At 43.5% G+C, this 27,717-nt stretch overlaps 1 protein-coding gene across 1 annotated transcript in view; it reads right to left on the bottom strand.

Moving 5' to 3' along the window:
- Positions 1-1,109: 1,109 nt before the first annotated feature.
- KYNU (kynureninase) overlaps positions 1,110-27,717 on the bottom strand; it is a 79,810-nt gene continuing 53,202 nt past the window's right edge. The window contains exons 10-15 of the mRNA XM_075285472.1: positions 17,762-17,860; positions 14,613-14,686; positions 11,288-11,340; positions 9,764-9,849; positions 2,542-2,772; positions 1,110-1,259 (exon numbers count right to left, since the gene is read on the bottom strand). Of these exons, the coding sequence (XP_075141573.1) occupies positions 1,110-1,259; positions 2,542-2,772; positions 9,764-9,849; positions 11,288-11,340; positions 14,613-14,686; positions 17,762-17,860 (693 nt within the window). The remainder of the gene's footprint in view (positions 1,260-2,541; positions 2,773-9,763; positions 9,850-11,287; positions 11,341-14,612; positions 14,687-17,761; positions 17,861-27,717) is intronic.

Raw genomic sequence — 27,717 nt, forward strand, 5'->3', positions numbered from 1 at the left:
GTATTTTGGCACGTCGGAATCAGCGTGGAAAAAAAAGCCTCCCATTGACTTCAATAGGTTCCATTTTCCGTGTGGAACCCATTGAAATCAATGGGAGGCGCTTTTTTTTTCCACACTGATTCTGATGTGGATTCTGCACCAGAATCAGCGCCAAAATACTCCGTGAATGGACCTCTTAATTAGATATGAGCAAAAAGTGAAATGTTCGAAATTCGATTCGAGTAGCCGCTCAATACTCGACTGTTCGATCGAATATCGAACCCCATTATAGTCTATGGGGAAAAAATACTTGTTAAGGGGGAAACCATTCTTCGACTCAGGAGAGTCACTAAGTCCACTATGACACCCCAGGAAATGATGCCAACACCCTGGAATGCAACTGGGACAGCAGAGAAAGCATGTCTGGGGGTATCTAACATGCCCAAGTCACTGTATTACATCGGGATCCCTGTCAGCTTGCGATATGCGGGAGCTGACTTTTTCCCATAGGAATGCATTGACCAGCGTTGATTGGCCGAATGCCATACAGATTACAGCATTCGGCCAATCAACACTGGTTCTGCCGGAGGCTCGTCTGTGAGGAGGCGGAGTCTAGGATCGGTCCACAGCAGTCTCCATTGTGGTCCGATCTCATATGTAGCAGCGTTGAGCGCACACTGTGCTCTGCTACACCCTCAGATGCAGCAGAGCTGACTGTGTGCTGATCCCTGCTACATCTCAGATGTAGCAGAACTGGCTGTGACTGGAGTATAAGACATGATGTAACAGCATGTAGTATATGTAGGATGTTGCCTCGGAACCCCTCCCCCCAAAAAAAAAGTTATACTGGCTCCTTCCCTATAATCCAAGGAACACAACAGCAAGGGCAAAGTGGGGAAAATCGTAGCAAGTGAGCCCCATTTAGCTTTTCCTTTTGGGGCTACCTTTGTAGAGCACATGGCAATGCTAGTAAAACCAGAAGTGAGTAATATATGGAATTATTCTAAAAATATGGTTTTTTTTTTTTTCTTTATTTTTTAATATCTTATACACCATATATACAAAAAAAAAAAACTATCTGTGACGTGAATATGAAAAGACGGTAAGTGATTGGCCCCGGGCCCCGATGTTCATTCTTCTACACTGTCCGTATCTGGGGCGTTTTCTTTGAAAGAGGCCAGAGCTTCTCCCAAAATTTTAATAAACCTGTAAACATCGTGGAAGCTGTTGTAGAGAGGTACCGGCGCGATCCGCAGATTATTTGGTTCTCGCATATCACACTGCAAGAGAAGACAAAATATCTGGGCTTTAGTGACATCACAAAGGGAGACGGGAATGTAAATTTAAAAAAAAAAAAATGTATTTGAAAACAGATAATGAAATGTATCACTTTAAAAAAAAAATCTGTTTTTATTTTCTGTCTGTAGATTTTTTTATTCTATTTTCTGTCCATGATTCTGGGGGCGGCCATCTTGTCTGAGCTTCTCCTCTGGCATTTTATCAGCATAGTCATGGCCATAGGCAGCAATAGACTGGAGCCAATGCACTGAAGTCTATGGGAGAGTTTTAAGGACATGCTCTATGCAAGGAGGGGGAGCAATGATATTAGCTGTTGTCAGTATGGTCACTGGTGTTATCTATAGAGGTGTTACCCTCTATCGCAGGGGTAGGAAACCTTCGGCTCTCCAGCTGCTGTGAAACTACAACTCCCAACATGCTCCATTCACTTCCATGGGAGTTCCAAGAGCAGCAGAGCAAGTATGCATGCTGGGAGTTGTAGTTTTGCAACAGCTGAAGAGTTGTACATTCCCTACCCCTGCTCTATTGTAATCCTGTCTGTGAAATGACAGAATGACACCTATAGCATTGGTATGGGACAGGTTATTAGGCTTAGTGGTCAGAGTGAAAAATTGCAGCTTATAGTACTTTTATGTTTTGTTTTGTTTTTTTCAATGTAAACATGGAAAATCACCAAAAAAACTAAAAAAAACCATATATATATATATATATATATATATATATATATATATATATATATTAAAAATAAAATTATTAATATTAATATTAAAATTAATATAAAAATAATTTAAATATAAGTCATTACTTTTAAGAGTCTAATTTATCGGTCAAATTTTTAGCTCCACACAAATATCCATAACTAGTCAATACCTTATTTTTTTTCTGTTTTCATAGCTAGATATTATTTTTTAATATACATTTATTATTATTTAGACCTATTTTATGCTCTTCCATGGGAGCAGAATTTACTTTTTTTAATTACATTTATTTTTATTTTTTTAATTGTTTTATTATTTTTACTTTTTTGAAACTTTCTTCACTATTTATCATCATCCTTATAAATAATATTTTTTTTTTCCTAGAAAATAAATAAAAATCAGCAAGGGCAATGACATCCTACGAAAAAGACACAAAGCGGAATGTCGAGTAAACTTTGTAACCTCTTAATGTTATTAGCGGGTCCAGGTCAATTTTCTGAACTAAAACGGTTATTGACATTGTTAATTTGCAAACACGTCGATGACAAAAGACAATATCTCGTACCGCGACGCCTCTCTTTTCCAGTTCTTTGTAAACAGCTTTTATGGGCAGAGAGAACGCCAGGGAGAGCTGACATCCCCTGTCTTCAAAGTGAGAGGGCGTGATGATTTTTGCATAAGGTTTCTTGGGTTCAGCCATGTTTTCACTGTAATAATGTTTAATTAAGTACTCCAAATAGCCGGTCAGTAAAATGGACTTTTTCCGTAAGGCCTTCAGGCTGGTTTGATTGAAAACCTGCAAAGAAAAAAAAAAAAACAAGACACTTAAAATGTAAATGTACAAAGAGAAAAATCGCTACGAAAACTCCATTTACAGCGTCTGGATCTGTAAGTCATAAAGTGAGCGACATTGTAAAGAGGCGCGGTGTGAGGTGTAAGGCCCAGGTAGAGGAGCCGCGGCCGCAGTAATGATGTGTAAGAATGATCGGTATTGTAGATGTAGCAGAGCTGAGTTTGCTGTTTGGCTCATGAGGATATTACAATGAGTACTATATAGTGTAGTGCAGAGTGTGATGTCCAGGACTGTGCGGTATAATATAGTGCAGTGTGTTAGGTATGGTATAGCACAGTACAATGTATAATGTACAACAATGTGTAATATACTGTACAATGCAGTGCAGTACTATTCTGTACAGTGGAATACAGGGTGTATAGTATTGTATCATTTAGTGCTGTGTGTTAGGTGTTGTATAGCCAAATACAAAGTGTAATAGTGCGTGATATAATGCAAGGTGTAATATATTGTGTAGTTTAGTGTGTAATGTTCACTACTGTGCTGTAGAACAGGATGTAACATACCGTATAATGTAATAGAACGTGTAATATACAGAACTATACCGTATAGAGTAATGCAGTTTGGAATACTGTGTAGGGCAGTGTGCAAAACTCTGTAGTGTATAATGCAGTATGTGATGTGCGGTATAATGTAGTGCAGTGTATACATACTGTATAATGCAGTATGTGATGTATGGTACAATGTAGTGCAGTGTATATATACTGTATAATGCAATATGTGATGTACGGTATAATGTAGTGCAGTGTATACATACTGTATAATGCAGTATGTGATGCACGGTATAATGTAGTGCAGTGTATACATGCTGTATAATGCAGTGTGTGATGTACGGTATAATGTAGAGCAGTGTGTTACATACTGTATAGGGTAGTGCAGAGTGAGATGTACGGTATAATGTATTGCAGTGTGTTACTGTATAGTGTATTGCGGTGGATACTGTACTGTATTGTATAATGTAATGCAGTGTCTGATGTACGGTATAATGTATTGCAGTGTGTTACTGTATAGTGTATTGCGGTGGATACTGTACTGTATTGTATAATGTAATGCAGTATGTGATGTACGGTATAATGTAGAGCACTATGTTACATACTGCATAGTGTAGTTCTGTGGATATTGTATAATGTAATGCAGTGTCTGATGTACGGTATAATGTAGAGCAGTGTGTTACATACTGTATAGGGTAGTGCAGAGTGAGATGTACGGTATAATGTATTGCAGTGTGTTACTGTATAGTGTATTGCGGTGGATACTGTACTGTATTGTATAATGTAATGCAGTGTCTGATGTACGGTATAATGTATTGCAGTGTGTTACTGTATAGTGTATTGCGGTGGATACTGTACTGTATTGTATAATGTAATGCAGTATGTGATGTACGGTATAATGTAGAGCACTATGTTACATACTGCATAGTGTAGTTCTGTGGATATTGTATAATGTAATGCAGTGTCTGATGTACGGTATAATGTAGTGCAGTGTGCTACATACTGTATAGGGTAGTGCAGAGTGAGATGTACGGTATAATGTATTGCAGTGTGTTACTGTATAGTGTATTGCGGTGGATACTGTACTGTATTGTATAATGTAATGCAGTGTCTGATGTACGGTATAATGTAGCGCAGTGTGTTACATACTGTATAGGGTAGTGCAGAGTGATATGTACGGTATAATGTAGTGCAGTGTGTTACTGTATAGTGTATTGCAGTGGATACTGTACTGTATTGTATAATGTAATGCAGTGTGTGATATACGGTATATTGTAACGCAGTATGTTATATACGGTATATTGTAACGCAGTATGTTATATACGGTATAATGTAATGCAGTATGTTATATACGGTATAATGTAACGCAGTGTGTTATATACGGTATAATGTAACTCAGTATGTTATATACGATATAATGTAACGCAGTATGTTATATACGATATAATGTAACGCAGTATGTTATATACGATATAATGTAACGCAGTATGTTATATACGATATAATGTAACGCAGTATGTTATATACGGTATAATGTAACGCAGTATGTTATATACGGTATAATGTAACGCAGTATGTTATATACGGTATAATGTAACGCAGTATGTTATATACGGTATAATGTAACGCAGTGTGTTATACATATTGCAGGATCCTGGCTTTTGCTGTATGCCACGTTGCGTGCTACAATATGGGTTTTTACTGCGCCCATGTCCAGACGCGTTGCCTTTGCGGAGCATCTTATGATTGCATTTGACGACGCGTTGTAAATAAAGCTATTTTCAATCCAAAACTAGATGGTAAATGGAACAATTTAGAGATGAAATAACGGCAGCGAGTAAATAGACAATAACAACGGGATAGATTTCACCTTCCGCACACCCCGCCGCCCCTCACAATGCAGGCTAGCGAGCCCGTCCTGAATTCTCCGGTATTTATTCTCGCCGCATTAAAAGCGTTGTAGATCCATTTTGTTGATTGCACCGGGAGCTGGGACTTCGCTAGTAACGCTTAGATCCATTTTGTTGAGGTTCTACAGCAGCAATTAGCATTTGGAAAGCCTAAGTCACCGTGCCAAAAAGGGTAAAATCAGCCATAAAAAGGAGAATCACTGAGCTCTCGACTCATTGCCGGAGACTCCCCGCAGCGGATTTAATGACATAGACACATCGCAGCGACGCGGTGACATAAGTTCATAAATGAAAAACCCTGTAGTCTCACATTGATGAACTAAAACCAAAAAAAAGAGGGGAAAATATGATTTTTATAGAGTCTTTACAGTGAGGTACTTTGTAGAAATGAGCCCCCGGTGTGAAATCTTCTATCTGTACTCGGATTCCCAGGTCAAATTTGCCTAATTTAGCAGCGAAAATTCATGCAAAAAAGCTTTGAGGATTTGGCTTAACAGCTTCTGTTGTTACAGATGAAGCATTAAGTTACGATGTAGAAAATGATACAAACAATCAGCGTTCGGGAACGTTATAAATGACTCCGAAAGTCGCCGAGTAGCGAAAGTTCATTTGTTTGACTCACGTCCTTGAACATCTCGGTGGTGTCCGTCTGCAAATTTTTAGGGAGCAATTTCCCAGGGTGCAGATTGGCCAGTTTTACAAAATTTTACAAAATTTTCTACTATAGGTGGCGTGCACGATAATATTGTATACGTGTCTAAATATAGAAGGGGGGTGGGAGGCTCAGGACATAATACAGGTACAGGGTAGGCCATGAGGGTTGACTATTGCAACCAATCAGTTCCTAAATTGATTAATTGGATGGAATTAAAATGGATTCAATAATCAGTTTTCTGCCATCTGTAGACAGCAAGTAGTATTGCAAGAGTGGTTGGTTATAAGTCACTTTATTATTCAGTATTGTCAACATATAGAATTAAAGTGAACTTATACTTTAATACGTTGTTACATTTTCTGCACTTTATTTATTCTGTCCAGAGTTGATCAGTCAGGTGTCCTAATGGGGGCAGTATAGTGTAGAGGAGTAGAGGCCGAGCTTGAGGATATATCATTTTCATGTAAAAAGACGTTCCAATACAGCCAGGACTCCTAGATGAAGCCTGGGAGTCCTGACCCCGCCCACTTAATGCTGATTGGCTGAGCTTCTATACATGGAAGGCTGTCAATCAATCTCTGTAGGCGGAGTCAGCAGGACTCTTCAGATTATCTCTATGACTTCAGTTGCTCATAAATACCGGTGTAATATCCCAGTAGGACACTACAGTCTATCTATGGAGTTTGCGTTTTTCTGACATTGATTTTCTTATGTCACTTTAATTCGTGGACTGAACCACTGTGGTTGGAGCAGGGCAGAGAGGACTTCCCCCAATGTTAGTACATTCCATCAGGAGGCGGAGTTAGCCTTCTTAGACTTCCCTCCCTCCTGGTTCAGAGAGTGGGAGTTGGACTGCTGAAGATATTTAGGTAACTAAGGTCAGTGAAACAGGAGATGAGCTGGAAACAAGGTTTGATGTGTGTGAAGAAGAACTTTCATGGCTACTAGAGATGAGCGAACAGTGAAATATTCAATATTCATTTCAAATAGCACCTCAATATTCGACTATTCGTACAAATATCGAACCCCATTATAGTATTTGGGGAAAAAAGCTTTGTTTCAGGGGAACCCACTCTTCGATTCAGGAGAGTTACCAAGTCCACTATGACACCCCAGGAAAGCAACTGGGAGAGCAGGGGAAGCATGTCTGGGGGCATCTAACACACCAAAGACCCTGTATTATGCTACAAATAATGCGATAATAAGAATTGAGCGGGAGCTGACTTTTTCCCATAGGAATGCATTGACCAGCATTGATTGGCCGAATGCCACACAGAGTACAGCATTCGGCCAATCAAAGCTGGTTCTGCCAGAGGCTCGTCTATGAGGAGCCAGAGTCTAAGATTGGTCCACAGCAGTCTCCATTGTGGTCCGATCTCAGGTATAGCAGATTTGACACAGCTCTGCTACACCTGAGATGCAGCAGAGCTGACTGTGCACTGAACCCTGCTACATCTGAGATGCAGCAGAGCTGACTGTGCGCTGAGCCCTGCTGCATCTCAGATGTAGCAGAGCTGACTGTGCGCTGAGCCCTGCTGCATCTGAGATGCAGCAGAGCTGACTGTGTGCTGAACCCTGCTACATCTGAGATGCAGCAGAGCTGACTATGCGCTGAACCCTGCTTCATCTGAGATGCAGCAGAGCTGACTGTGCACTGAACCCTGCCACATCTGAGATGCAGCAGAGCTGACTGTGCACTGAACCCTGCTTCATCTGAGATGCAGCAAAGCTGACTGTGTGCTGAACCCTGCTACATCTGAGATGCAGCAGAGCTGACTGTGCGCTGAACCCTGCTTCATCTGAGATGCAGCAGAGCTGATTGTGCACTGAACCCTGCTACATCTGAGATGCAGCAGAGCTGACTGTGCGCTGAACCTTGCTGCATCTGAAATGCAGCAGAGCTGACTGTGCGCTGAACCCTCCTACATCTGAAATGCAGCAGAGCTGACTGTGCGCTGAACCCTCCTACATCTGAAATGCAGCAGAGCTGACTGTGCACTGAACCCTGCTACATCTGAGATGCAGCAGAGCTGACTGTGTGCTGAACCCTGCTTCATCTGAGATGCAGCAGAGCTGACTGTGTGCTGAACCCTGCTACATCTGAGATGCAGCAGAGCTGACTGTGCGCTGAACCCTGCTTCATCTGAGATGCAGCAGAGCTGATTGTGCGCTGAACCCTGCTACATATGAGATGCAGCAGAGCTGACTGTGCACTGAACCCTGCTACATCTGAGATGCAGCAGAGCTGACTGTGCGCTGAACCCTGCTTCATCTGAGATGCAGCAGAGCTGACTGTGTGCTGAACCCTGCTACATCTGAGATGCAGCAGAGCTGACTGTGCGCTGAACCCTGCTTCATCTGAGATGCAGCAGAGCTGATTGTGCGCTGAACCCTGCTACATCTGAGATGCAGCAGAGCTGACTGTGCGCTGAACCTTGCTGCATCTGAAATGCAGCAGAGCTGACTGTGCGCTGAACCCTCCTACATCTGAAATGCAGCAGAGTTGACTGTGCGCTGAACCCTGCTACATCTGAGATGCAGCAGAGCTGACTGTGCGCTGAACCCTGCTTCATCTGAGATGCAGCAGAGCTGACTGTGCACTGAACCCTGCTACATCTGAGATGCAGCAGAGCTGACTGTGCGCAGAACCCTGCTACATCTGAGATGCAGCAGAGCTGACTGTGCGCTGAACCCTGCTACATCTGAGATGCTGCAGAGCTGACTGTGTTCTGAACCCTGATGCATCTCAGATGTAGCATAACGCAAGCTGACAGGGATCCCGACGAGATAGAGCCCCAAAGAGCTGTTTGAGCAACATTCCCACCTAAATAAAGCTAATTCTTAGCTAACCCTGCCAGTACATCTATCCCTGTTTCACAGTCACATAGTTCACAGTTTCATATGACCGGGATCTGAAATCCACTATTCAAATAAATTGGAGGTCACCTGATTTAGCTAGCCAATTACTTTTTCTGACTTTTTTTTCGATGCCTCCATTGTCGTAGTTCCTGTCCCATCTCCCCTGCACAGTTATTGGTGCAATAAAGCATCAGGGAAGGTGGGAGGGGATACAAATTCTAGTGCATTTGCCGCGTGGTATTCGATTGGAATCGAATATCTCGAGCAGCATGATATTCGATCGAATATCAATTCAATTGAACGTCGTTCACTCATCTCTAGTGGCTACTACTAGATCTTTATGAGCTTTTTTCTAGGTCGAGCACCCATGACCACACCTGATCCCTGCAGATTGGGCATTGTAGGTATTTTGTGGAACTTTGGAAGAAAAACACATCAAAGGGAGCCGAGTTGCAGTAATGCTGCTCAGTCACTATACAGTGTACAGAGTCATCTGCTCCCGGCTTTGTATACTGCACAGTGCAGGGACGGATATACCTCCAAATAGCTGATCTGTGTGGGGCTGGTGGCCACCATCAGTTAGATATTGATGGCCTATCCTAACAATAGCCTCCCAGGAAACCCCTTTAAGGACACTAGTATCTCATGCTATGAATTAGATACATTGTCAAGACATGGTAGCAAAATCCTCGACAGACCGACATTCAAATCTCAACCACTAGGTGTCTGCAGCAGGGTATAGCGAAATTACATCATGTCCAAAACTGGTCGTCTGGTGACGCTCATCTCAGGATAGGCTGCACCAAACGAAAAGCTCAAGGACACAAGGAGGAGGAACTTCCTGTAGAAACAATTTGTGACGTTTCGGGGATGATATTTCATCCACCCAAATATTTTGCATATAAATCCTCTTCCATTTCATGTAAAAATATTTTCTAACCTGCACATTATCGGGGTCATTATCACAAGCCTTGGGGTCACCTATTTAAGAACGTGGTAGTTGTCACTATTGTACTTACCTCCAGACTTGCATGCAGGGAACACACCAGTAAAATTGGGGGATTTGACAGACGGAAGCCTTCAATACCTTGGCTCAGTTTTAATTCTAGGGAAAACAATGCAAAAATTTGAACGTTAATATATATATACAGTATATAGTATAATGTAGCACTAAATAACCAACCAATCTGTTTTCTCTACTGTATATGCATAGTCTTGCACATTAAAGGTTAAATATCACATACTTGCTAACACTTTTGGAGTGTAACACGGCTATTAATCTATATTTACTAACAATATATGGATGTAGCAGAGCTGAATTTGTCATTTAACCTGTAATTGTAACTGTGAATGTTGATCCTCATGGCCATACCCGGCACCAGATCAATCTATACAGTGCAGCCCCATACTCCCTACCCCCCCCCCCCCATCCACGAGTTCTTCATCGGCATACTGTCCACCTGGCATGGAGGCCAATATATCTCTGCTCCCCGGTGGCAACCTCCTCCTCTGTTTGCCTCACCTCCTTCCTTTCCTTCCAGCTCCTGTAGGGCATATGTGCGCTCTTTTGCTGATTCTTAAAGGGCCAGTACAAACACCCCAATTTCCCCCAGCCAATCCTTGTTGCCCAGAATCTATTTAAAGCTGTTCTACTACGTTCCTGATGCCAGAGCAATATGGGTTTATGCTTCCTGCATACTGACTGTTTTCCTGTGTATTGTTTTTTTGGTCTGTTTCCTATGTATTTGTCTTATTGCGAATCAGCCTGACTGCTTGGTTTGCCTTTGACTAGTGAAGCAGTGTTGCTTGCCCTGACCTTTGACTTGTCTACGACTACGACAATCTCAGCCCTCTTGGCTGACCCTTGGCGTTAGGCATTGGCTCCTCTCTGGCCTTTCGACCGCTGCCACCTATACTTGGACCACTCCGAGCTGCAGAGACCTGGAAGTCCAGATCCCTGTACGGGGGTTAAAGGGTAAATACCGGGGAGACTATTTAGACAACACCCCGGGAATGGCCCAAAGTCAAACCACTTAGGTGTCATGGTGGGTCTAGAGACCATTACGTAACCATACTGTAAACCATTATTGCACAAGTATGGCGCTGTTTTTAGAAGAAACCAGACATATATTTCTAAAATATCGCATATGTTTCCCCTGATTCCGGAACAGCAGCCCATTGTAATAACAGGAAGAGTTATGGTACATGACAAACCCGTCCCTGCTATATCTGTGCGGGTAGAACTCAATCTGTCGGGGACTTATGTTAGTCTGAGCGGCCTTGTACAAACCAAATCTGTATTTGAGGTCTTAAAAACAGCGATGTTTCTTCTATCCTGGAATGACAGGTCCATTTAAAGATCAAGGCAGAAAACATAACCGTAGAGTCCGCCGTTCGCCTTGGACATCATAAAAGATTAGTCGAGTGCCCGTCTATCTCGCCCTAGCTGTGCGCAGAATGAAATGATCCTCCGAGCCCATTGTTTTATGGAGACGCCGCCACATTAAAGCCTATGGATGTTTTATCAGGACGCGGGTACGTACTGTTCTCCATGCTGAATCTGGATTTGAACTCGTGACCCCACCAGCCGACCAACCTGGAATAAAAGGGAAATAAAAATCATTATCCTCAATTACAGCAGCCGTGGAATGAGCTCATTCCCGGCAAAGACACGACTGTATGCAGAAAACAGCCCGTCGGCTCAGCGGGCGACAGACGCAATGTGTTGACATTACAGCGACAATATTGCTGAGTTCAGATCAAACATCACAGTAGGAAATACTCGGGAACATGAATTTACAATTACTGACCAGAGAGATAGAAGAAGAAAGACATTGCAGTCAAGGGCGCAAGGACTGAGGCCTACACGCAATCTATCAGCCTAAGCGGAAGTAAGGAAACGGCGCCCTTTATGACGCCTATAGAGGACCCCGGTATATAGTATGAAGGCAGGGCTGGAAAACGGGTCTCACAAGAGCAAAAATATACACTTCTAAGTGGCTGCCATAGAGATGCCCCCATAGAGGTGCCAGAGATACCGCCATATAGTGCCACATACAGTGCAATACATGCTGCCATATATGTGCCAGTAATACCTCCATACAGTACCAGATATGCCCCCATACAGTGCAATACATGCTGCCACATATGTGCCAGTGAAACCTCCATACTGTACCAGATATGTCAGGGATACCGCCATACAGTGTCACATAAGCTCCTATATAGCACAACTAGCTGCTTCGTCTGCAGTGATTGTAGAAGTAAACCCGATAAATCGAGTCGCGGGTGAAATTTTACGGTCGGGTTTATGCAGCGTTAACGCCGCGTACACGCGACCGTAAACACGCACCGTAAATAGCGCGGCGCAAACGCTCCAGTAACGCGGCGCTCGGCGTAAAAATAAGCACCAAATGAGCGCCGCGTTACGCCATGTGAATGGACCCTTACACGTGTATTTGTAGACATGTATTTCGGCAAATACATGGGTGTTTAGTGGGTGTGAAGGAGAGCAGGGGGTGCGCTGAATAATGCAATGCATTGCAATAGTAATGTATTGCAATGCATTGCCTAATAGTGTGAGTGTATGCAGGCGTAATGTTTAGTTCAGTTAGTAGAGTGGGGGATTTCGGAGGCGGGGATAGGTAATGTGTGTTTCACAGTATTGTTTTTTATTTATTTATTTATTTATTTATTTTTATTTTAATGCTAATGAGGTTTGCAGGCGGCATCCAGCATCTTGCAATACAATACCGTTGTACACCAGCAGGGGGTGTTCTGAACAATGCAATGCATTGCAATCGTAATGTATTGCTATGTATTGCATAATCGTGCCAGTGCTATTGCAGGCTATGTAGCATAGCCTGCAGCAGCCTGGACACACTGAGCTGTGTGGGAGAGCTAGCAGCTGCTATAGGGACCTTCGCGACGGCAGCCTAGCCCAGTGTAGGCGGCGGAGATGAGCAGGAGGATGCCTCCGCGCAGCGAGGGACAGACGGCAGCCGCGGGACAGGTAAGAGAAGGCGGCGGAGGACGTAAAGTTGGCAGGAACCGGAGACATGACGGGGGTAGCGCAGTGTTATGCACGATTGTGTATGGGCGTACGTGAACCAGTGTCGAGCTGGTGGATGGATCGTGCAGAGGAAACAGCAGGGAAGTGATAGCGGCGTCGGGTACTGTGACAGAGGTAGACTTCTGCAGGATGGTGAAGGTGAGGGTGAAAGTGGGAAAGTATATGTGAATGTGAGTGTGTGGGGTTAGGGGCTAGGCTGTAGGGGGTAATGTGAAGTTTAGGGGCTTGCTATGGTCCAAAGTGTGTGAGATTGCAGAGATGGTGATGTCAGTTTGTTTTTTGTGGGGTTTGTGTGGAAAACGTATGTGGGTTATTGTGTTGAAAAGTAGCCTATTAAGATAAGATAATCCTTTAATAGTCCCACATTGGGGAAATTTCAGAATATTGGGGAATATTGTGCAATCGGGTGTATTAACTATGTTTGTGGAAAATTTCAGCCAAATCATTGGAGCGGGTTTTGCGTGATTGACCGCCAAACAGCTCAACATCCAAAGTCACAAACCCACAAACTCACAAACATTTCACATTTATAATATTAATAGGATACATTATGCCATACAGTGTCACATAAGTTCCTATATAGCACAATACATGATGCCATATATGTTCCCATAGAACCTCACTGTAATATCAGACATGGTCCTATTTAGATGCTAGCAATACCACCATATGGTTCCATGTATATTCCCACACAATATCACACATGTTCCCAGTCAGGTGTCAGAGGTACCGCCATACAGTGCCATGCTCCCATACACCATTATTCATGCTTCCATACATTTCCAGGTATATTGACAGGTTCAGAGATGTCTACATAGACCATCAGACATGCTTCCATCCCAGGGTGAGCAGTAAGGAGATGGTGCAGTGAAGGAGGTCCAAGATGGCAGTCATTAACTCCTTCTTGTCATGGTGGCTTTGGCGTCAAATCCTCTTACAGACACCACAATGATGAGGGGTTGTACCTAAGTGGTTACAGATAGAATTCAGCCCCCCCAGAGCACTCCGAGCTGTGGGTCTCCTGGTCGGTGGAACTCCTTGACATTGGGTGCAAATTGGATATGTAATACTTGTGGTACAGTTTACTTAGTTGTATGGAGACACAGATCTTTAATAGTATTCACAGGGCGCTCTACAAACACAGACAGAAGTGGCTCCCGCTCTTCAGTCCATCCTATAGTCCTCTGTCCTTTTCCACCATGGTGAACCTTGGTCAACTCCAGTCAATGCTGGGGGTATGAAGGTCTCGTTTTGGCCAGGGTTACCACTAACAAGTTGTGATGAGGTTCTCTCAGCAATAAGATTTCCTACCGTGAGCTGTGGGGCCCGATGGTGTCTTGGCCTTGCTACCACTAAGAGGAGAGCTCTGAGGAACATGTCTGCACTACAATGTATCCATCTGGTTTATGCACTACTACAATGTAGCCAACTCCACATCTTATGTCTTCCCCTCTACTGCAATGGACCTACCCTTTCCATAAGATGTCACCTCTTTGGCCCAGTGAAGCCCCCCAGCTGTTCCTTGGAAGTGAAGCTCATCACTATACATGCGCTGGGGGCTAGTGATGCATCTGTCAGGTGGCCATGCGCGCGCTGGTGCTATAGTAACCTGAAGCCTTTATATGACCCGGATACACTCTGAGCCCCTGCAGATTGGACACTAAATCCTGTATCAAGTGCAATTCACAAGATGGCGGCAAGAATGTGACCCTGGCGCACACCTTAGGTGTAAGTTCATTCGCCTTATTTCCACTAGTAGAACTTTAGTGAGTTCATAAAAAAAAGAGAATTTTACGTACGATGGTTTAATAGTGCAGGAATGTTTGTCGTGGATGAACGCTCCAGCCAGGCCTCCGGCCCCCGAGTTCAGATACTGCAAGAAATGAAAGAATTACATTGACCAAAGTACAACAAGTAGGGGTCCGACTGATTATTTATACTGGTCTTCTACCATACTTTATACTGCAGGTTGCAATAAAGGCAAAATAGGTAAAATAAAGCGCCATTCTTCTCCAAATTTAGCATCAGAAACCTTGTCGGTGTTTGATAATCAGAAAAAATTGCAAATTCCTGAAGAATAAATTTTTTGCTTGACAAATTCAACATCAAACTACTATGTATGATCCCCCCCCCCCCCCCCAAGGATGATTCCTCCATGGAATAATTGATCTAGTGCCAACATTTTGGAGGTAGCTCCCCAAAGATCAGTGTCTGGTTTTCAAGAAACCTACTGGCATGATCTGGGATTCAAGGCAAACCAGAATAGCTCCTCCAAAGGAAGAGATCCCAGGTAGATTGAGCGATTGGGCAGCGGTGGATTGGGGAGGCCCTGTGGACGCAGCGCTGCTCCACTGGCCTCCCCTCACGCTCAGGCTGAGAGCAGGTCCTCTCCCTACCTGCCCTCTGCTTGCTAACGCCGCCCCACCAGTAAAGGAGCAAAAGCAAGGTTGGAGATCCACTTTAAAGAGGACTTTTCATCAGATTGGGCACAGGCAGTTCTATATACTGCTGGAGAGTTGACAATGCGCTGGATTCGGCTTTCCCGATCTGTGCCCGATGTAAAGCACTATCGGTCCCGGTACCGTAGCGCTTTACAGTCAGAAGGGCGTTTCTGACACTTAGCCAGGGACGCCCTTCTGCCCAGCAGCGCCTATCGCGCTGTACTGTGGAGTGGGGAGGAACGCCCCCTCCCTCTGCTCACACAGCTCGTCCATAGACGAGTATTATCAGGAGCGAGAGGGCGGCGTTCCTTCCCGCTCCACAGTACAGCGTGATAGGCGTTGCTGGGCAGAAGGGCGTCCCTGGCTAAGTGTCAGAAACGCCCTTCTGACTGTAAAGCGCTACGGTACCGGGACCGATAGCGCTTTACACTGGGCACAGATCGGGAAAGCCGATAGTGTGCTGAATTCAGCGCAGTCAGCTGTCCAGCAGTATATAGAACTGCCTGTGCACAAATTGGTGAAAGGTCCTCTTTAAGGCTAAGGCCCCACATTGCGGAAATGCAACTTTTTTGGTTGCAGATTTTGCTGTAAAAATATAAATGCTTCCTTTATATTTCCCATTCCTTTTGTAGCCGCTCCTCGGTTTGGCTCCAAAAACCACAGCAAAATTGACAACAAAAAAAGCAGCTTAGCTTAGCCAAAAAGGATTTTCTGAGACTTTTCAATGACCTACGCTTAGGACACCCCCATACATTTGCATAGTGGTAATGCAGCTCAGCCATTCACTTGAATGGGACTGAACTGCAATTAGGCCATGTGACTAATGAACAAGATCCCATATGGCCTGTGATGCCTCAAGCAGCAGATCCGTGGTGATCCCTGGTGTCAGACCCCAAAGGATCTTCAATATTCTAAAATCAATTAAACATCCTGGAAAAGCCCTTTAAGGTGGAGGAGACATTGCATGGACGCCAGTTATCAGGCCAATTCCCCCAAATCATTCAGGTTCTACAAAGCTGAACATTTTTGGCAATGACAGGGCTGCAGGGCTAATATAGTGTAATGTTCGTTTGCAAGTGTCCTGGGCATTACAGGTCTCATGGTCTCCCTCTGTGCAGGGAACTTCGACATGGGGCCAGTTATGGCCTCTGAGCCCCCTCTGGTCCTGAGAATAAAGGGCCACAGGGTAGTGCATGGAACTACTGTTGGTCTCATTGAAATGGGGCTGATCCAGTCCTGATGCACAATAGATAACTGGAGGGTTAATGTGCACGAAAACACGCTGATCTGTTCTGCCCGATCAATCATAAAGTGATGATTATATCACTTTATTAGATAGGAATAAATCTTAACTAGGGATGAGCGAACAGTAAAATGTTCGAGGTTCGATATTCGTTTCGAGTAGCCCCTCAATATTTGACTACTCGAATCCATACCTCCCAACTTTTGAAGAACTGAAAGAGGGACAAAATGTGCGGCGCGCTTAGCGCACCACACCAAATTTAGCCCCACCCACTTATGTGTTGACTCCGCCCACTCATTAATTTTCATGTGCCCGCACACAGTATAATCCTCCTACAGTCACCTGTAAATTATATGTCCCCCCTCTATCTCTCCCCCAGTTTCATATACACCCTTCATATGCCCCCAGTTTCATGTTCCCCTTCCATCTCTGCCCCCAGATTCATGTCCCCTCCATCTCTGTCCCCAGATTCATGTCCCCTCCATCTCTGCCCCAGATACATGTCCCCCATCTCTGCCCCCAGATTCATGTCCCCCCATCTCTGCCCCCAGATACATGTCCCCCCATCTCTGCCCCCAGTGTCATGCCATCCTCTCCTGGTGACATGTCCCTCCAACCGGGACCGCGGGACATGTCACCCAAATCGTGACTGTCCCGCGGAAATCGGGACGGTTAGGAGGTATGCTAGAATCGAATATCGAACCCTATTATAGTCTATGGGGGGGAAATGCTCGTTTCAGGGGTAGGCAACATTCGATCAAATTACACTTACCAAGTCCACGAGTGAGGGTCGGGCTGGATCCTCTGAGAAGTCTTCTCTGTGCAACATCCCCGCGGCGTCTTCCGGCTCTGAATTCACTCTGCCAGGCATCGGGTCTGGGCAGAGCCGACTGCGCATGCCTGCACTACAAGCCCGATGCCTGGCAGAGTGAATTCAGAGCCAGAAGATGCCGCGGGGACGCTGCACGGAGAAGACTTCTAAAGGTAGGAGAAGAACCAGCGTTGATTGGCTGACTGTATAGCATTCGGCCAATCAATGCTGGTTCTGCATCAAACTTTTCCATTCGAACAGCGAGTGGTACTCGATCGAGTACGAGTATTTCGAATACCGTAGTATTCGATCGAACACCTACTCGATCGAATACTACTCGCTCATCTCTAATCTTAACCCTTAATATTAGCAGATCTACTTTATCCCTTAAGGCAGCCTACACAAGACATCTCCTTTAACTGAGCAAGTATTCAGGATAAATGTTCAAGGCACCTTATAAGAACACCAGCAGGCAAAGTCCACATCCCAGTCGTGTAAGGAAAGTTCGACGTTACCAACAGCGTGGGCCAAATCAAAGCCGACATAACAGCCCTGGAATAGAATATATATTACCAATAATTATATTACAGAGAGTGCAGACAGTTTATAGTCTTGTTTATGGAAATGCAGTACCCAAAAAATAACACTAGAGGACAGTAGTGGCCTAGAAATAAATGCTCAACGGCTATAACCGTAGTAGAGAAGTTCCAGATGTCAGGATTGTATCACTGCTGTCCTGTGTTGTAACGCTGTACAGTATGTCCTATACAGAGTATACAGCAATATACAATAGTCCATGTTCAATATCTGTGTGTATAGGACAGATCTGGTACAAGCTGAGGAGTGTCCACCTATGATAAACTGTACATAACCAGACTATAGTCTCATACTGTACCCCGTGTATCTGTAATATTATATTATTGTATCCAGACATACATGTAGTTCGGCCATGATCATGATCCTAAGCTAAAATCTTGCACGAAATCCTAATCATTGGGACCCAAACCTGTCTCAGGAGGGACCCTGGGAACTAGGTAATGGGATGCGGCATCAAGTGGAGAACTAATCCAGACAGTGGCGTAACTAGGAATGGCAGGACCCCGTGGCGAACCTTTAACATGCCGCCCCCCCCCGGCTGACATCGAAAACCCCGACCAATGCCGAAAACCCCGCACGACCCCACCCCCGCATTCCTACGCACACTATTACGCTCCATAGTGGCCCCTGCACACAGTATTATCCCCCATAGTGGCCCCTGCACACAGTATTATGCCTCATAGTGGCCCCTGCACACAGTATTATCCCCCTTAGTGGCCCCTGCACACAGTATTATCCCCTATAGTGGCCCCTGCACACAGTATTATCCCCTATAGTGGCCCCTGCACACATTATTATACCCCATTGTGGCCCCTTCACCCACTATTATGCTGTTGTGTACACCCATTAACAATTATTATACTCTGGGGTCTTTTCAGACCCCAGAGTATAATAATCGGAGACCCGGGGGAAGAACAACATTAAAAAAACCAAAACACTGTAACTTACCTGTCTCCCGACTCCCCGCTGGCAGCCATCTTCAATGACGTCAGGGGCGTCATGTGACCGGGAGCCTGCGCCGCGACGCATAAGGACGCAGGCCCCGATCATGTGACGTCTGAGACGTCACACAAGTAGGCCGAAGCCTGCACGGAGCCTGGAGAGGTAAGTAACACAGTTTTTTTATGTTCAGTTACCTCTCCTGCACTTCCGATCATTATACTCGGGGGTCCGAAAAGACCCCCGAGTATAACAGTGCTTGTGGGGCCCGCAGTGTCACTTACCGATCCCGGCCCCTACCAGGATCGGTAAGTATATAGGGCCCGTTAGCGGCTGGAGTAACTCCAGCCGGTAACGGCCTATTAAAAAAAAAAAAAAACACAGCGGTAGCGGCTGCCACCGGGCCCCCAATGTCCCGAGCCCTGTGGCAGCTGCTACTGCTGCTACCACGGTAGTTACGCCACTGAATCCAGAGATAGCCATACTCTCCATTCACTCCAGTGGCACTAGAGAATATCCATTTAATAAAACACTGTGATACAAAGTGTATCTAAATGGCAACTAAGATGTCACCGATGTCCGAATAATCACTGTGACCCCTAAATCAGCATAAACCCAGGCATAGGAGGTAACAAGGCCAGAGTATATTCCACTGGTCTTTTAGGAGGCACAAGGTTCATTTTAGTCATTGGCCGAGTGTGTAGAGATGATGAGCAGTCAACAAGTGTAGCAGAGGGATAGCAGAGGGGGTAGTAAAGGGATAGCAGAAGAATGGTAGAGGAATAGCAGAGGGATAGCAGAGGAATAGAGAGGAACAGAAGAGGAATAGCAGAAGAATGGTAGAAGAATGGTAGAGGAATAGCAGAGGAACCGCAGAGGAATAGCGGAGGAATAGCAGAGGAATAGCAGAGGGATAACAGAGGGATAGCAGAGGAATGGTAGAGGGGATATCAGAGGAATAGCAGAGGGGTAGCAGAGAGATAGCAGAGGGATAGCAAAGGGATAGTAGAGGGGATAGTAGATGAATGGTAGAGGAATAGCAGAGGGATAGCAGAGGGATAGGAGAGAAATAGTAGAGGAATAGCAGAGGGGATAAAAGAAGGATAGCAAAGGGATCAGAGGGATAGCAGAGGGATACGAGAAGAATGGTAGAGGGGTTATCAGAGGAATAGCAGAGGGATAGCAGAGAGATAGCAGAGGAATAGCAGAGGGGATAGTAGGTAAATGGTAGAGGAATAGCAGAGAAATAGCAGAGGGATAGCAGAAGAATGGCATAGGGATAGTAGAGGGATAGCAGAAGAATGGTAGAGGGATAGTAGAGGGATAGCAGAAGAATGGTAGAGGGATAGCAGAGGGATAGCAGAGGAATAGCAGAGGGATATGAGAGAAATAGCAGAGGGATAGAAGAGATAGCAGGATAGCAGAGGAATAGCAGAGGGATAGCAGAGAGATAGCAGAGGAATAGCAGAGGGGATAGTAGGTAAATGGTAGAGGAATAGCAGAGAAATAGCAGAGGGATAGCAGAAGAATGGCATAGGGATAGTAGAGGGATAGCAGAAGAATGGTAGAGGGATAGTACAGTAATAGCAGAGGAATAGCAGAGGGATATGAGAGAAATATCAGAGGGATAGAAGAGATAGCAGGATAGCAGAGGAATAGCAGAGGGATAGCACAGAGATAGCAGAGTAATAGCAGAGGGATAGCAGAGGAATAGCAGAGGATTGCAGAGGGATAGCAGAGAAATAGCAGAGGATTGCAGAGGGATAGCAGAGGAATAGCAGAGGGATAGCACAGCGATAGCAGAGGAATTGCAGATGAATAGCAAAGGAATAGCAGAGGATTGCAGAGGGATAGCACAGAGATAGCAGAGGGATAGCAGAGAGGATAGTAAAAGGATAGAGGAATAGAAGAGGAATATCAGATGGAATATCAGAGGGGATAGCAGAGTAATAGCAGAGGGACAACAGGGGGATTGCCACTGTTTTTTTAGCTGTTTTGCTTTTCTTAAAAAAAAAAAATATATATCTATATAAAACTAATCAAGAAGATTGACATATCCCAAAAGAGAATAACTAAAAAGTACACCTGGCCCCACAAAAAAGTTGCCATATGTGTGTCAGAATATAGCGACCCCAAGAACTGAGATATCAATTTTGGCTGCTCAGTGAACGCTGTAAAACAAATCCCATAAGAAAGTCGCACAAACACAGTTTTTCTCCAATTCCATCCCATTCTGAATTTTTTTCCAGCTTCCCAGGACATTGTGTGGAATATTAAATGGCACCAAAAAAAAGAACAATTTGTCACATAAACAGTAAACCCTGATGTGGCTCTGTGAACGGAAAATAAAGAAGTTATGGGTACGGAAGGTGGGGGGGTGAAAACCAAAAATGCCTGCAGCAGAAAAGGGTTCAGAGCAAATAATGAAAGAGAGACTCGGGACAAAAGGAGGGACCCTCAAAAATCAGTACATTTGCCAAGGCAGCAGAATCTCAGTAATTGGACACTGATGCCACAAACCTCCCATGTGTCCCTTCTTTGGAGACAATCCTGAAATAAAATTGAACTACATGGCTCCAGAAACTAGACAGACGGTCCCTAGTTGTAGATTAGGCCCAAACATATATAACATATCAAAATGTAGTGTATTAAGATATGCAAAGAAGTGTTACAGTTTCACAAAGTGAACATTTAAGTGTCTGTCTTTGACAATCCCAAAAATTGGGAGGAATGATGTTGTATCCTATCAATGTGATGTAAAGGTTTGTTCTGAGATAACCAACATTAGCACAATACTAATTAAGGGGTGACAAGTAAGCATGGAGTCCAACAACAAAGCTTGCTAACATTCTGCATTATGAACACTTTTAGCAGTGATGTCACAGTACACGGATAATAGACACAGTGATGTCACAGTACAGGGATAATACACACAGTGATGTCACAGTACAGAGATAATACACGCAGTGATGTCACAGTACAGGATAATACACACAGTGATGTCACAGTACAGAGATAATACACACAGTGATGTCACAGTACAGAGATAATACACACAGTGATGTCACAGTACAGAGATAATACACACAGTGATGTCACAGTACAGGATAATACACACAGTGATGTCACAGTACAGGGATAATACACACAGTGATGTCACAGTACAGAGATAATACACACAGTGATGTCACAGTACAGAGATAATACACACAGTGATGTCACAGTACAGAGATAATACACACAGTGATGTCACAGTACAGGATAATACACACAGTGATGTCACAGTACAGGGATAATACACACAGTGATGTCACAGTACAGGATAATACACACAGTGATGTCACAGTACAGGGATAATACACACAGTGATGTCACAGTACAGAGATAATACACACAGTGATGTCACAGTACAGGGATAATACACACAGTGATGTCACAGTACAGGATAATACACACAGTGATGTCACAGTACAGGGATGATACACACAGTGATGTCACAGTACAGAGATAATACACACAGTGATGTCATAATACAGGATAATACACACAGTGATGTCACAGTACAGGGATAATACACACAGTGATGTCACAGTACAGGATCATACACACAGTGATGTCACAGTACAGAGATAATACACACAGTGATGTCACAGTACAGGATAATACACACAGTGATGTCACAGTACAGGATAATACACCCAGTGATGTCACAGTACAGAGATAATACACACAGTGATGTCACAGTACAGAGATAATACACACAGTGATGTCACAGTACAGAGATAATACACACAGTGATGTCACAGTACAGGATAATACACACAGTGATGTCACAGTACAGGATAATACACACAGTGATGTCACAGTACAGGATAATACACACAGTGATGTCACAGTACAGGGATAATACACACAGTGATGTCACAGTACAGGATAATACACACAGTGATGTCACAGTACAGGATAATACACACAGTGATGTCACAGTACAGGGATAATACACACAGTGATGTCACAGTACAGAGATAATACACACAGTGATGTCACAGTACAGGATAATACACACAGTGATGTCACAGTACAGGATAATACACACAGTGATGTCACAGTACAGAGATAATACACACAGTGATGTCACAGTACAGGATAATACACACAGTGATGTCACAGTACAGGATAATACACACAGTGATGTCACAGTACAGGATAATACACACAGTGATGTCACAGTACAGGGATAATACACACAGTGATGTCACAGTACAGGATAATACACACAGTGATGTCACAGTACAGGATAATACACACAGTGATGTCACAGTACAGGGATAATACACACAGTGATGTCACAGTACAGAGATAATACACACAGTGATGTCACAGTACAGGATAATACACACAGTGATGCCACAGTACAGGATAATACACACAGTGATGTCACAGTACAGGGATAATACACACAGTGATGTCACAGTACAGAGATAATACACACAGTGATGTCACAGTACAGAGATAATACAGTGATGTCACAGTACAGAGATAATACACACAGTGATGTCACAGTACAGGATAATACACAGAGTGATGTCACAGTACAGGATAATACACACAGTGATGTCACAGTACAGGATAATACACACAGTGATGTCACAGTACAGAGATAATACACACAGTGATGTCACAGTACAGGATCATACACACAGTGATGTCACAGTACAGAGATAATACACACAGTGATGTCACAGTACAGGATAATACACACAGTGATGTCACAGTACAGGATAATACACCCAGTGATGTCACAGTACAGAGATAATACACACAGTGATGTCACAGTACAGAGATAATACACACAGTGATGTCACAGTACAGAGATAATACACACAGTGATGTCACAGTACAGGATAATACACACAGTGATGTCACAGTACAGGATAATACACACAGTGATGTCACAGTACAGGATAATACACACAGTGATGTCACAGTACAGGGATAATACACACAGTGATGTCACAGTACAGGATAATACACACAGTGATGTCACAGTACAGGATAATACACACAGTGATGTCACAGTACAGGGATAATACACACAGTGATGTCACAGTACAGAGATAATACACACAGTGATGTCACAGTACAGGATAATACACACAGTGATGTCACAGTACAGAGATAATACACACAGTGATGTCACAGTACAGGGATAATACACACAGTGATGTCACAGTACAGGATAATACACAGAGTGATGTCACAGTACAGAGATAATACACACAGTGATGTCACAGTACAGAGATAATACACAGAGTGATGTCACAGTACAGGATAATACACACAGTGATGTCACAGTACAGAGATAATACACACAGTGATGTCACAGTACAGAGATAATACACACAGTGATGTCACAGTACAGGATAATACACAGAGTGATGTCACAGTACAGGATAATACACACAGTGATGTCACAGTACAGGATAATACACACAGTGATGTCACAGTACAGAGATAATACACACAGTGATGTCACAGTACAGAGATAATACACACAGTGATGTCACAGTACAGGATAATACACACAGTGATGTCACAGTACAGAGATAATACACACAGTGATGTCACAGTACAGAGATAATACACACAGTGATGTCACAGTACAGGATAATACACACAGTGATGTCACAGTACAGGATAATACACACAGTGATGTCACAGTATAGGGATAATACACACAGTGATGTCACAGTACAGGATAATACACACAGTGATGTCACAGTACAGGATAATACACACAGTGATGTCACAGTACAGGATAATACACACAGTGATGTCATAGTATAGGGATAATACACACAGTGATGTCACAGTACAGGGATAATACACACAGTGATGTCACAGTACAGAATAATACACACAGTGATGTCATAGTACAGGATAATACACAGAGTGATGTCACAGTACAGAGATAATACACACAGTGATGTCACAGTACAGAGATAATACACACAGTGATGTCACAGTACAGAGATAATACACACAGTGATGTCACAGTACAGGATAATACACAGAGTGATGTCACAGTACAGGATAATACACACAGTGATGTCACAGTACAGAGATAATACACACAGTGATGTCACAGTACAGAGATAATACACACAGTGATGTCACAGTACAGGATAATACACACAGTGATGTCACAGTACAGAGATAATACACACAGTGATGTCACAGTACAGAGATAATACACACAGTGATGTCACAGTACAGGATAATACACACAGTGATGTCACAGTACAGGATAATACACACAGTGATGTCACAGTACAGGATAATACACACAGTGATGTCACAGTACAGGATAATACACACAGTGATGTCACAGTACAGGATAATACACACAGTGATGTCACAGTACAGGATAATACACACAGTGATGTCACAGTACAGAGATAATACACACAGTGATGTCACAGTACAGAGATAATACACACAGTGATGTCACAGTACAGGATAATACACACAGTGATGTCACAGTACAGAGATAATACACACAGTGATGTCACAGTACAGAGATAGTACACACAGTGATGTCACAGTACAGGATAATACACACAGTGATGCCACAGTACAGGATAATACACACAGTGATGTCACAGTACAGGATAATACACACAGTGATGTCACAGTACAGGATAATACACACAGTGATGTCACAGTACAGGATAATACACACAGTGATGTCACAGTACAGGATAATACACACAGTGATGTCACAGTACAGGATAATACACACAGTGATGTCACAGTATAGGGATAATACACACAGTGATGTCACAGTACAGGATAATACACACAGTGATGTCACAGTACAGGATAATACACACAGTGATGTCACAGTATAGGGATAATACACACACTATAGGTACATGGTTCTCTATAGTAAATGTTACATTTGGACACATTTTTTTTTACAGTTTCCTATATATCATCCATATTATTTGCACCTTACATGTGATATCTCTCTGACTAATTTGACTTCATAGCACCTGCTACTTTTGGTGATGAATCTCACGACACTCTGCTCTTACAAAGGAATACTTAATACTCTCATTTCATATCATATATAATATATACAGTATTTGGACCATTAACACTAGCTGCCATTAAATGCCTTGAAACATGCAGTTTACACTGTGGCCACTAGATGGCAGCATGCTTCCAGGTTATTTCTCCCCATCCAGAAGACTTGAAGACAGATTACAAGTTTTAAATGCAGAATAATGAGTCACTTCTTAAGGTCCAAACATACTGTTCTTTTCAGAGACATTTTACGTAGCAGTGAATTAATATATCAGACAAAGTATAATCATTTAGAGATAGTGACGTTCAGAAACCTCGGAAATAATGATAAATTGTTGCATAGTCCTCTTAATTGCTGATTCATATGTCCTGAGTGCCTAATGCTAGATTGATGCAGTGTATCCAGCAGCAGATGATTGGGGTGATCGCATGATATTGGCAAATATTTCTATCTACAGCATTGTGTTACATTATTACAAGAACATTCCTTTAATCCAGCATTATGGGGTGGCAGGTGCCGGATTATCAGACACATAGAGTGATTGGATGGTCTCTCTCATAATTCCTTATCTCTGTTCAAGGTTCTGGATTATTGGAATATCCAAATTATTAGATGGAACTTACTTTGGTTCTAGCAGGTTATAATAGAATATCTATAGACTATAATACAGAACATCATTATACAATATCTTCCAAATATTCCCTTAGCATTGGAACTACCATTGCTGATATTATAAGAGGCGGAATTTAAATAAGAGGGGGTGGGGTCATACATGAAGCACCCGGGCCCCTATGTAACATCTGGGGGCCCCCACTTGTATAAGCCTATTACAACTGCTGCATCCATATGCAGGGGTTACTAGATGTCTTATTGCAGTTTCTGCACCCCCTATAGCTTTGCACCTTATAACCAGAGATGTAGCAGAGCTGAAGGTGTGTTTAAGATGCTGTAGTTCAACAATGTTTCTTGCAGTCCCTTGTAAAAAATACAGATCGTTGTAAATTCCGGGACTTTGATAAACTGAGCTCTGCTACATCAGGGTGTAACAATATAACAATATAATCCTATGACGTCTGATACAATGACATGGCATGGACTGATACTTGCAATGCAGAGGTTACTTTAAGATCCTTAATGCAAAATATGAGGGTCCCCAACCACCTGGTGCCCCTATGTGACACAAGGGCCGGGGTGTGACTGATACAGATGTGTCCACCTTTACCTTCTGACAAATTGTTTCAAAAACATCAATTTCTTGCGAAACAAATTCCAAACATCATCGCAACATAGTTGCACAATGTTCACCAGGCTGCAATGCACATCACAACCACTAGGTGGCCACATATAGACACACATATTTAAAACATGATCTATCTGTACGTTTTAGCAGCATTTACATTCCCCTTTCCTTCTATATCTGGGCCCAGACCACCATGAAGACTTGTTCACAACATGCCTGTGCACACAAGCTTCCTATTATTCTATTATTAATCATACCCCCGCACAGTCTCCCCCCATAGAATCCCACCTTGACTAAATGCTGCCAACCAAATGCCACCTTTGGCATTAAACAGTTAATTTTCCCCTTTCTGACAGTGGAAGGCTGTGTGTCATAAATCACTCCAGTGAACCAGAGGGCAGGAGGAATAGATGTAAGATACACAGACTGCTGGCCATTAAAGGAGATTAAAGAAGTTTATCCAGCCCCAGTGTGGTGAGGGCGACACGTGGCCCCCTTGGCTTATGGGCTGTGACAACTACGTCCACCATAGATGTATCAGTG

This window comes from Leptodactylus fuscus, chromosome 8, assembly GCF_031893055.1.
Source record: "Leptodactylus fuscus isolate aLepFus1 chromosome 8, aLepFus1.hap2, whole genome shotgun sequence".
Taxonomy (NCBI): Eukaryota; Metazoa; Chordata; class Amphibia; order Anura; family Leptodactylidae; genus Leptodactylus; species Leptodactylus fuscus.